The sequence below is a fragment of the Sinocyclocheilus anshuiensis genome, unplaced genomic scaffold (genome assembly GCF_001515605.1).
Source record: "Sinocyclocheilus anshuiensis isolate Anshui unplaced genomic scaffold, SAMN03320099.WGS_v1.1 scaffold810, whole genome shotgun sequence".
Taxonomy (NCBI): domain Eukaryota; kingdom Metazoa; phylum Chordata; class Actinopteri; order Cypriniformes; family Cyprinidae; genus Sinocyclocheilus; species Sinocyclocheilus anshuiensis.
In genome coordinates this window covers 309,290-321,894 of record NW_015542409.1, presented here as the reverse complement: position 1 = coordinate 321,894, position 12,605 = coordinate 309,290, and the positions used below count along the sequence as shown (strand labels likewise).

At 36.9% G+C, this 12,605-nt stretch overlaps 1 protein-coding gene across 1 annotated transcript in view; it reads left to right on the top strand.

Moving 5' to 3' along the window:
• LOC107693213 (solute carrier family 22 member 16-like) overlaps positions 1-12,007 on the top strand; it is a 13,017-nt gene extending 1,010 nt beyond the window's left edge. Inside the window, exons 2-9 of the mRNA XM_016492504.1 lie at positions 744-1,217; positions 4,534-4,651; positions 6,027-6,341; positions 7,226-7,466; positions 8,000-8,127; positions 10,372-10,481; positions 11,095-11,194; positions 11,318-12,007. Coding sequence (XP_016347990.1) covers positions 744-1,217; positions 4,534-4,651; positions 6,027-6,341; positions 7,226-7,466; positions 8,000-8,127; positions 10,372-10,481; positions 11,095-11,194; positions 11,318-11,491 — 1,660 coding nt within the window. The 3' untranslated portion in view covers positions 11,492-12,007. The remainder of the gene's footprint in view (positions 1-743; positions 1,218-4,533; positions 4,652-6,026; positions 6,342-7,225; positions 7,467-7,999; positions 8,128-10,371; positions 10,482-11,094; positions 11,195-11,317) is intronic.
• Positions 12,008-12,605: the final 598 nt, after the last annotated feature.

The following is a 12,605-nucleotide window of genomic DNA, read 5'->3' as shown; positions in this document are numbered from 1 at the left end:
TACAGATACGTATAATAAAATATTACTCCAGTAAAAGTAAAAGTACTCCTTTTTCAATTTTACTCGAGTGAAAGTACAAAAGTATTCGATTTTTTATGTACTTTCACTCGAGTAAAATTGAAAAAGGAGTACTTTTACTTTTACTGGAGTAATATTTTATTATACGTATCTGTACTTTTACTCAAGTACTTGATTTGTGTACTTCGTCCACCACTGGTGGCGTTTGATAAATACCCGTAGCTCGCATGTGCTCTTGATGTCAATTTATTAGAAACGTGACGTAAAAGAATAGCCTATCCAATCCTGTACAATGTAAAAAATGTTCGTAATGTTAAGTTAACAAAAAACTGAAGGTTACCTTGCTATATCGGATATTTTATTTTAAAAGATTACCAAGCTTTTAAAAAATGTTTTAGAAGTAAAAAGAAAAAAGTTATACATTGTCTTATGGAGAAGGTAACGTATCTATTTTTATGAAAAATGTTTCACAATATGTTAAAAAGGATATCACAACTGTAAATGTTCTGGAAGACCAGTGTAAAATTCACTGACACTGCAATGTAAAAATGCAAACAAACTTCAATTGCCTGCATGCCAATATTTGCAAAATATGAGTCCTTCTTACAATTATTGTTTGACCTGCTTTACAGACATCAATGAATATTTTATTTAAAAATTGATATTCGATGATGTGTGCTTTCCTGTCAATAACTAACTTTCATTTGATCCTCCTTTCCCTTCAGGTTTCAGGCATGTCTTTACTTTGCGGCTATTTTCCAGGCCATCTCTTGTGGAATACATTACCTGGCCTCGGTTTTCTTAGTTGAAACACCTAAATTTCTTTGTGACTCTCCTTCAAATATCACAAACGTTCTATATAGGAATCACTCATCGACGTCGTTGGCAGATATATGGACTCACTACAAGCCAGGTGATGGACCAGTGGTTGTACAGACAGCTGGAGGAGACCAGTGGGAACTTAGTCCTTGTTTAAAAGCTCTGCGGCTTGATGCCATCAACTTTCAATACGAGTTTTTTGGGAACAAGACTGTGGAGTCATGTGGTGGCTTTGTCTATGATCACAGCGAGGTTGAGCAGAGCATCGTAACAGACTATGACCTGGTGTGTGAGAAGGAATGGCTGGCCAAGCTTGCACAGCCAACTTTTATGCTGGGAGTTTTGATTGGAGCATTGGTGTTTGGGGACGTCGCAGACAGGTAAATTGTCTGTTGCATTTGTCTCCACAACAACCACTTAATTGCATATAAAACACATCTCAAATGTATTCAGATAAATCAATGAACAAAAGAACAGATACTTTCATCAGTGAAAATTTAATAGTTTAATATGGTATGTATTCAGTGAATAAAAGTTACCCTAGGGGTTGAAATAGGCTTGCAAGAACATAGGACGGTCAGCACAAACAGGATTGAATAGTTATTTAGGACAAAAAAGCATTATTTGTTATACAACAGCATGGTTAGGCATCTAATTAAAGGGATTTATCCAGTTGTTAAGTCCAGAAATGGATTGTCAATGTATTATTACACAGTAGTTGTTGACAGATCAATGCACAGAAATCATGATTATGGAGTGTGACAAGACAAGGGAACTCTATATGCTGTGGCCACATTATACCTGAACATTTAATATGGCAAGATGGTTTACAATTGGCAAATATTTGATTCTGCATTAAAGGGGTCATATGATGCGATTTCAAGTTCTCCTTTCTCTTTGGAGTGTTACAAGCTGATTGTTTGCGCATCGTGTGTGTGTGTGTGTGTGTGTGCGAGCGAGCGAGTGAGAGAGAGAGAGCGAGAGAGAGAGAGCGCGAGAGAGAGAGCGGGAGAGAGAGAGCGAGAGAGCGCGAGAGAGAGCTGACCCCTTTAAGATAACTAAGAGCACAGAGAGAACTGTACAGGATGTGAGAAATGCAGACACTGCATGGCTGCACATCAACAGAATATCACAGGTTCACATTCCATAAAGACAGAATGACTGTTCATTTCAATTCTAGACAGCAGAGAACTGGAGCAACTACTGTGTATTTGTACATGTTTATCATCAGATTGGTCATGGTTGTACAACAGTAGAAGAGTATTATTTTGTTCTGGGAATGTTTATCCATATTACTACCGATTTAAAGATTTAAATGAATGCATAGGAATGGAATCCAATAGAATGGTCAAAGGTGAAGTCATGCTGGTGTACATAAGTGAGCGGTGAGCGTGATTTGACCAAGTACAACATGTTCCTGGATCAACATCCTTGTTGATCCTGGAACATCATTCCAATCAAGTATAAAAGTTCGTATTTTTAAGTTAACAAAAACTGTAGGTTACCTTACTATATCGGATATTTTATTTTAAAAGACATTACTACGTTTAAAAAATGTTTTAGAAGTAAAATAAAAAAATATATTGTCTTATAATTTACGGAGAAGGTAGCCAAATGCATATACAGTTTTATGAAAAAATATTGTACAGTAGCCTATGTTAAACAGGATATCACAACTGTAAATATTCTGGAAACCGCAGCTGTGTTTTTACCATAAAATTAACTGACACTACAATGTAAAAAATATAAACAGATTTTTATTGCCTGCATGTCAATATTTGCAAAATATTTGTCCTTAATCTTACAATAGTTTGGCTCGCTTTATAGACATCAATGAATAGTTTATTTAAAAATTGATGTCATTTGATTAATTAACTTCCATTTGATCCTTCTTTCTCTTCAGGTTTCAAGCATGTCTTTACTTTGCTGCTATTTTCCAGGCCATCTCCTGTGGAATACATTACCTGGCCTCGGTTTTCTTAGTTCAAACCCCTAAATTTCTATGTGACGCTCCTTCAAATATCACAGACATTCTATATAGAAATCACTCTTCAACGTCGCTGGCAGATATATGGACTCACTACAAGCCAGGTGATGGACCAGTGGTTGTACGGACAGCTGGAGGAGACCAGTGGGAACTTAGTCCTTGTTTAAAAGTGCTGCGACTTGATGCCATCAATTTTAAATACGAGTTTTTTGGGAACAAGACTGTAGAGTCATGTGGTGGCTTTGTCTATGATCACAGCGAGGTTGAGCAGAGCATCGTAACAGACTATGACCTGGTGTGTGAGAAGGAATGGCTGGCCAAGCTTGCACAGCCAACTTTTATGCTGGGAGTTTTGATTGGAGCATTGGTGTTTGGGGACGTCGCAGACAGGTAAGTTGTCTGTGTTGCATTTGTTTACACAACCACTTAAATGCACATCTCAAATGTATTCAGAGAAATCAATGAACAAAAATAAATACTTTCATTACTGAAAATGTAATAGTTTAATATGGTTAAATGTGAATAAAAGTTACCCTATGGGTTGAAATAGGCTATTTATTTAGGACAAAAAAAAAAACATGGTTAGGCAACTAATTAAGGGAATGAGATTCCAGAAATGGATTGTCAAGGTATTATTACACAGTAGCTGTTGACAGAACAGTGCACATAAATCATGATTATGGAGCGTGACAAGACAAGTGCACTGTATCCACATTATACCTGAACATTTAATATGGCAAGATGGTTTACAATTGGCAAATATTTGATTCTGCAATAAGAAAACTAAGAGAGAACTGCACAGGATGTGAGACATGCAGACACTGCATGGCTGCACATAAACAGGATATCACAGGTTCACATTCCATAAAGACAGAATCACTGCTCATTTCAATACTAGACAACAGAGAACTGGAGCTACTACTGTCTGTTTGTACATCGTCAGATTGGTCATGGTTGTACAACAGTAGAAGAGTATTATTTTGTTCTGGGAATGTTTATCCATATTACTACCGATTTAAAGATTTAAATGAATGCATAGGAATGGAATCCAATAGAATGGTCAAAGGTGAAGTCATGCTGGTGTACATAAGTGAGCGGTGAGCGTGATTTGACCAAGTACAACATGTTCCTGGATCAACATCCTTGTTGATCCTGGAACATCATTCCAATCAACCAATCAGAGTTGAGAGAACTTTTCAGGAAATGTCAGTTTTAGGCTTACAATCAGGATTAGGTGCTTCTCCACCCTTGTTAATCAGCTATCATTTCCCTCTGATTTTAGGAATAAATTATGGGTAAGGTTAGGTTTAGGGGTGGGGATTGGGTTAAGTCTGTATTTTTGGACAGTAATGTTGATCCAGGATCAACAAAAGATGTTGATCCAGGAACATGTCTTGCTTGGCAAATTCACGGCAACCCTTTGTATGCAAAAAAAACGGTCCATTGGTTTGCTTTAATACAGTTACCTTGTTTGTACTTAAACAGCTGTTCACACATAAATATCAAATTGTAAATAGTGAATCTTTCTACCATGAACTGGCAATTGACTGAATGGTACAACCAGTCTCTTTTCATGCTTCAGTTGAAATGAATATAAAGTTTATAAACCAAACGTTTAAATAAAGCTATTTGTCTATGGCTACATACATGTTTCTGTAGGTAATTGAAAACATTTATAATGTGTATATTTTTGCTTTTCCTTTTTCCAGAATTGGCAGGCGCCCCATTTTGATGGCTACCAGCTTGTGCCAGTTTATTTTTGGGGTCACTGTTGCATTCACAGGGAACTACTACCTCTTTGTGTTGATGCGTTTCCTTCTTGCAATGGTAAGTGGATTGGTCCATATTCTGAATATTTTAGAGCTGTCAAATCGATAAATCACGATTAATTGCATCCAAAATAAAAGCTTGTGTTTACATGATATGTGTATTTATATGTATATGTAAATACACAAGCATACATGTATATATTTAATAAATATTTACATATATATACTGTATATATATATATTTTTTTTTAATTATTATTTATATATGATTTATATTATATATAAATATACAGTGCATATATTCTTCTTAAAGCTGCAGTCCGTAACTTTTTTTGGTTAAAAATTGTCAATTTTTGAGCAAGTACATAACCAGCCATTGTTCAAAACTATCTCCTTACCTTAGTCCGATTCACAACGGTAATGTTTTCTAATACTGGTAGGTTTTTGCTGGAAATTCGAGCATGCCGCAGTTCTTCTTTGCGTCATTACGTCACGTCTCTAAACATATTCACTGTGTATATAATATAGATGTGATTCATTACCCTACATTTTTTTAATTGGATGAATGAAACACTTTTTTCAGTGTAGAAGGAGTCCCGACTAGTAGGCTATATCGCATGTGAGGATGCTTCAGGTGGCGGATGATTTATAGCCTTTTCACACAGCAGCTGGGTTAAACATTTAACCCAGTTGTTGGGTCAGAACAACCCAATTGCTGGGTTTGTCCATATTTTACCCAGCACTGGGTTCTATTTAACTCAGCATTTTTTAGAGTGAAGGAACATTAATTTGCTTTTTGGGTTAAAAGAACAATTTCTTCATATGAAATTCGAATGGTATGACAATTAGAGATTAGACTGTACAGAAATTAAATCTACAGGTAACACTAATACACACTATATACACATAGTCATGCAACGCTGATGTTGTTAACATTAAAGGGGTCCTATTATGCTCTTTTAACAGCTCGAATAGTTCCTGTATCAAATGAAGGCCCGCCTACTGAAATACGAAATGTGCTGTGATTGGTTAGCTGGGCCAGTGTGTGCTGTGATTGGCAGCACTCGGCGCATGGTCGGGAAATGTCATGCCCCTTACCATAGCCGCCTGTGAGCTTCAGTGTAAATATTGCGTCAAAATCAAATCAATTTGAGTGCGATTTAAACCCGGATTTTCCATTTAATTACGGATTAGCTGTGCCTGATTGCCAAAAGGGGATAGATTGCTAATGCATTTCACCACAATGTTTGATAAAATAACTTTAAGAACTTCCTGGGGGGGGAAGTGAAAGGAAAGAGAAAAAATTGTCAGGAAAGCAAATAATTAATTGCCATCCTCACTGCTTCCATCTGACTCTCTCTGCTCATTTATTTTAATCATTGTTTATTTCTCTCTGTGTGCATGTGTGTGTGGGTGTATGGGTGTGTTGGCAGGTGTCGAGCGGGTATCTGGTTGTAGTCTTTGTGTATGTGACGGAGTTTACAGGAATTAAGGTGCGCACATGGACCTCTATGCATGTGCATGCAGCCTTTGCTGTGGGCATCATGGTAGTGGCTCTAGTGGGCTACCTTGTTCGCGTCTGGTGGATCTACCAGATCATCCTCACCCTCAGTACCTCTCCGTTCTTGCTCTACTGCTGGAAGTTTCCAGAAACACCTTTCTACCTAATGGCTAAAGGCCGGTACAAGGAGGCCCAGGAGCTGCTGGACACTATGGCTTACTTCAATAGCCTGCCACCCACCCTTAAGGTAGACTCACACTGACAACACATTGAAACTGTTCCTGCCATGAATTATACCCTTTTCAGAATATGCTTTTCTACCGTGACCTTAGATTATGAGACACTAGTAGTTCCATACTTGGACTGATGAAACAGCTTTACTAAACACCCAAATAAGGGAAATGGTAACACAGAGAACATCCATCCTTTGGTAAGAGTAGTAGTCACAATTTCAACCTGTAGCCGACTTATTTGGGGGATATCATATTCATAATTAGTTTCCACAAAGAACCCAATTGTTCACTTTTAAGACGTTATTGTTGTGATTAGTAATTAATTGGTTATTATTTTTATTAATGGATTATGGTTCGCAAATAGTTCTCAATGAGGATATATTTTTTTAGTAATTATCAAATATCTAATAAGTAACTACCTTTGTCCTAAATTTGCTACTACTTACTGCTTAGTTAATCTAGCTTCTCTATTGGTTAATAGTATTAAGTTAAGTGTTAATGTAGTACTACCTATTACTTCCTAGTTACTTGTTAACAACGGACCATTATTCTAAAGTGTTACCAGGGAAATGGAAAGAAAAGTGACATGCAAAAATAAAGAGGTAACATAAATTGAAATGCAAATTAAAAGAAGCATCTCAAAACTAAAAAAAAAATGGTCACAAAGCAATTGCTGCCAAAAATCTGTTGCAAACATTTGCAAGGACATATTTTTCACACAGAGAAATGACAAAACGTGGATCAGTGTGAAATGCTGTGAGACACAGTAAACATTATATTATAATATTCTAAGTGCTTATTTGAATGATAAGAAGAACAGTTTTGGAAAGTCATGGATTTGGGAAAAAGTGGTCTTGTTAACAGCTTTTGTATTCTTTAAATTTATCACTGACCTTAGGTGTCAGAGCTAAAGGATGAATGTGATGGAGAACTGTTGAACGACAATAAGCAGGAAGATGGAAGAGCAATGCAAGTCAAGAAGAGGCTAAGCATCCTGGATATGTTTGGAAGCTTGAAAATGGCCGGTCGCAGCGCCACCTGCTGGGCTATCTGGTTCATTGGAAGCTTGGGATACTATGTCTTCAGCCTGGGGTCTGTCAACCTTGGAGGAAATCAGTATATCAATCTCTTCCTGGCTGGTAATGGACTGATGTGTGTATGTTTGCACGTGCTAGCATTTATTCTCAAGAAGGTTTTGATGCTTTAAATGAAACCGGTCACCGCCTCTCCCCCCAAAAATCTGTCATTGTTCATTCATGTTGTTCCAAAACGGAAGGACTTCTTTTTTCCATTACATAAAAGATGACAAATTCAGAATAATGAACTGTTTGTTTTTTCCATGCATTTACAATGAATGGAGAAAGTAGCTTTTATGCATGATGGAAACGCATCGTAAAAGTATCATAAGTGTGGCTTGTGCACTTGTCTTTAAAAAACGGAAAGCTTTAAAAGTAACAAAAAAAAAAAAAAAAACTGGGGGGAACTATTTCCAAAAGCAAAAATAAGTTGCTACTCCAAGAGATACAAAAACCAGCAAACACTTCTAGTATGATGCCTTATGTATTGCATTGCTGGAATTTGAGCATTTCTGCTGAGCTATATGCAGTTTAGTTTCAGTAGTATAGAAGTTAACAGCACTTAAGCTAACTATCTGTTATTTGACTGTTATTAGGTGCTGTTGAGGTTCCGTCATATTTGATTGGCTGCATTGCAATGGATCGGGTCGGCAGGAAGAAGACATGTGCCCCGGCTCTGCTGCTTGGTGGAGTAGCTTGCATGCTCATTATTGTGGTGCCCCAGGTATGAGATCATGTCTGTGTGAATCCATGTGATATACTATATACACACTGCGATATAGCATAACACCGTTAAAGTTACAATGAAACGGAAGTAGTGTTAAATCTTTTCTTCCCATATTATGATGTAAATCAGAGTGTAATGGATTATGGAAAAAAGTAGGACAGGGTCTTGGTTCCTTTCATCGGTTGTTGATTGGATATTTAGATGTGGGTGTTGCACTCAACATTGAAAGCAGGTGGACGTAAGCTTTCAGGGACTGAGTTTAGGCAGACTAAATGATTGAAGAAGTCCTATAAAAAAAGAAGTCTTTTTTTACTGAAGGTCCAGTTATAACATTTTGATTAAATATCACATTCAAAAAATTAAATGGATGAATTTTTCAAAATAATACCTATTACATGTTTTTACAAAACAGAATGAATTAAAATTTTATGCCAACTTTAAAGATAGTTGAAGTTTTTAAAACACACACACAAACACTGTTAAATATATTTGCTATTTAGAAATCGAAACAAACCTAATTCTGAGCCTCTTATAGATATGGAAGGAACAAGGAAGCAAAAAATGGCATTGTATTTAGTTCCCATGGCAAAGCCACAACATTTAAAAACTAGCTTTTCAAAATCGTAACAAATTGTGGAAAATATTAATCTGGGCAAACTTGTAAATTTAAGTTGGTTTGACAGGTGTAGAACCAAATTGCTTCATTATCATTACCTCTGGATGGAACTAAGTGATTACTAAAATGAATGATTAACCTTGGCAAGAGTGGACATGTGTTTGTGTACATGTTTGCCTTTCACATGGTAACTTGGGCATCTGTTTGCATCAGAGCCTCTCGTTCTGTTTTTGATAAACCCTTTTGCACACACTTTCTTAGTGCTTTTAACAACAGTAATACATTTACCTAATTTTATGCAATCCGAATTCATCTTCTTGAAGTCTTGAAGTTTTGAAGACAAGCAACTGGTCACGGCATACACATCCCACCTCATATACCAAAAAAAGTGCCCATGTAATTATTGCAACAAATTACTGGCAGCTGTGTTGGTATAGCAACAAGGTTTTAAAAGCACCATCTCTTCTATTTAGAGGATGGGAATGCAGTGAAAAAGCTTGTGTAGATGATATCCCTGTTCTTCTATTTTCTTTAGTTTAATTCCTACTGTCTGGTCCCTAGACACACTCACAAGTGACATGATAGATAGAGTTGAACCTCATGTGACTCCCTTGTAGGATCTGTGGTATTACAATGCTTTTAAGAACTCAGGCTACTTAGGACATACAGTTCTGCCAAAAACAATATTGTTGTTCCTTTTCTTGTGGGACTGGCCAGAGAATTCACAGTGGTGCAGGTCTCAACAAGCCCCAAACCTTACTGTGTGTGTCAGTGTTTCATTCAGAAAAAAAAAGTGTACAAGTTTATGAATCAAAACGCCACTACTGTATGTTGTTCAGAGATCTGCAAACATTTATTCTAATATGACTTCAAGTTACTCAATATTACTCTATTGTTCACTGAATTGTCACTCTTTATACACCGATTAAAAATACAGGTCATCAAAGGGAGCAGTATGAATGACTTCAAAGAAATGAAGGGATGTCATTTATGAAATAAATGGAGCACATTTCTTAGCCTCCAAACTACGGTAGCCCAGTAGACTACAGGCAACACAACTAAATCACCACAACACAACGCATAGGACTAATTTTGGTGTGTTGCGACTTGTTTTTGTAGTGTTTGCAGCTTGTTTCCATTGTATTGTGCTAATTTCATTGTGTTGCGGCTTGTTTCCCTTGTGTTGTGGAGATTTCGTTGTGTTGTGCATTACTGGGTCACCGTACCAAACAGCCTTGGTTACCAGCAGGTCACTGAAAGCACAGGGTAAGAAGAATGTGTTAGTGAGTTGATATTCCATCAGGATCACCTCACCCCTCATAACTAATAGCTGCACTGCTGACACACTGAAATGGCCGAGTGTGGCGTGAGTACAGCCATCGTTGCTCCAAACATCTATAAATAGACCTGTCATCTAAGTGACTGTTTATACATATGGCAGCTGGCGGCTTCTGAGAGGGGGTCAAAGGGGACATGTCTTGGGGACGTTTAGAATTGTGTCTGATCCCGAATTTAAGGAAGCCCTACTATGGCCTGCTACTGGCAAACTCTCCAAACAGCTGATGGCTGAAACATTGTGGCTGATAAATATAGTTTCACTCTGTGTTTCTCTCTCTTTGTTTCAGGATATTGAGATATTGGCTATAGTCCTGAGTATGACAGGGAAATTCGCTATCGCCATTGCATTTGGTCTGATTTACTTGTACACCTGTGAGCTTTACCCAACAATCATCAGGTATGTCTTATTCTAATACTCTATATGTAGCCATCCACACTAAAGACTGGAATACACTATACAAATTTTTAAAATCTAGACAGATTTTAAAATAGTTGTCATACACTTGTTGACTTTGTGAATGCACACAGAGAAAAACTGGGCATCATACACTAAACGACTGAGGTTCACATACTACTAGATGTTCAAGTCTAAACACAACAAACTCGTGCAGAAATTCACTTTTTGCTAGGAAATACATTATAAAGATAACAATATATGTTCTAAAATTGGCTCAAATACATTTGATATCCTCCAATTGGATACATTCATAGTCTGAAGCTAAAAAAATAAGAGTCTGTGACAATTGCAACACAATATCATAACTGGCCTTGACTAAACTGCACCAAAGTAAGTTACTCATTTTCAATCTCCCTGCTGTGGTCTACTTCAGTTTTATCCAGTACCGTTACATTTCTTTGACAATATATTTAACATTACAATACATATAAACCTAGAAACAACCTATTTCATCAATTTCTTTACTGGGCATATCTGAAGTTGACTGGAAGAGCATTACATACATGCATGTTATCTAGTGATTTAATAACAGACACTATATCTGGTCCAACAGGTCCCTGGCTGTCGGCAGTGGTAGTATGATGTGTCGGGTGGGAAGTGTGGTGGCTCCCTTCTGTGTTTACCTTGCTGACATCTGGATCTATCTGCCTCAGGTATGTAACAGCACTCAATTAATCTAGTACAGTGTGGTCTAGAACTGAAGCATGATACAACATGATATATATTTGCTGGACTGAACAATGCTAAGGTAGCTTATGCTCTCTATTATTCTGTAGCTCATTGTGGGAATTCTGGCCTTCATCATCGGGATCCTGACCATGTTTCTGCCGGAAACTCTGGGACAGCCCCTCACCTCAACTTTAGAAGAAGCTGAAGCTCTAGGCTCCAAGCCCAACACGAAGAACGCTGCTGTGGATGCACTAGAGATGAACCAAACCATCAAAGCCTAAATCCATATTAACCTAGGATTCCTGAAAGTGCCTCTACTGACTAAGAACACTACATACTCCAATATACAAGTCTGAATGAGAGGCTGTGTTCTGCGTGTGTGTGTTTGTGAGTGAAGTTTGGATAATTATAAAATGTTGGTATATTTGATTGTGAATATTTTAATATTTTGTAATTGTTCTGAAAATCTTAATTTTAACAAAGAGCTTGCAAGGCATTTTTGCATTTCAGCCAAAACCTCTTATGCACAGACTCTTGCAGTCAGACTGGTGAAATTTCAGCTAAATTTTGGGTGCAAAAAGTTCTATTGTCAATAGTGTAGCAATGTATGAAGCGCAGTTTACACAGAAGTCACTTCCAAACCAAGAATCTGTGACCAAATTGAAACCGTTGTGAAATCTGTGTGGAATCCTATTGAAATTACTGGATTTCTCCAGCAAAAATTCGCAGAAGAAGAGTAAATGTGACCCTGCACCACAAAACCATTCATAAGTCGCACAGGTATATTTGTAGCAAAAGTCAACAATACATTGTATGGGTCAAAATGATCAATTTTCCTTTTATGCCAAAAATCATTAGGATATTAAGTAAAGATCATGTTCCATGAATATATTTTGTAAATTTCCTACCATAAAAATATCAAAACTTAATTTTTGATTAGTAATATGCATTGCTAAGAACTTCATTTGGACAACTTTAAATGCGATTTTCTCAATATTTAGATTTTGTTGCAACATCAGATTCCAGATTTTCAAATAGTTGTATCTCAGCCAAATATTGTCCTCCTATCCTAACAATGATGTATAACTCTCTGTTGGCCCTTAAAAATGGACCCTTATGACTGGTTTTGTGGTCCAAGGTCCTTTAGTTTTGATGTTTGCTCACTTTACAGTTTTTAAGATATTTGGATAAGTTGGATTTAAAAAATCTAACAAATCTATTAGTGTTTCCTAAATAGGTTTTACAATTTGCTAATTTTAGCAATAGTTTTTGCAAATAAATTTCATAGAGCAATGTGAACATAATAAAATGATGATATATGAACATTTCGATGCACTAACGTGTAATGGACCTTAAACACCATTTACCTACTTTACCTGACAGTATTAGCAAGAA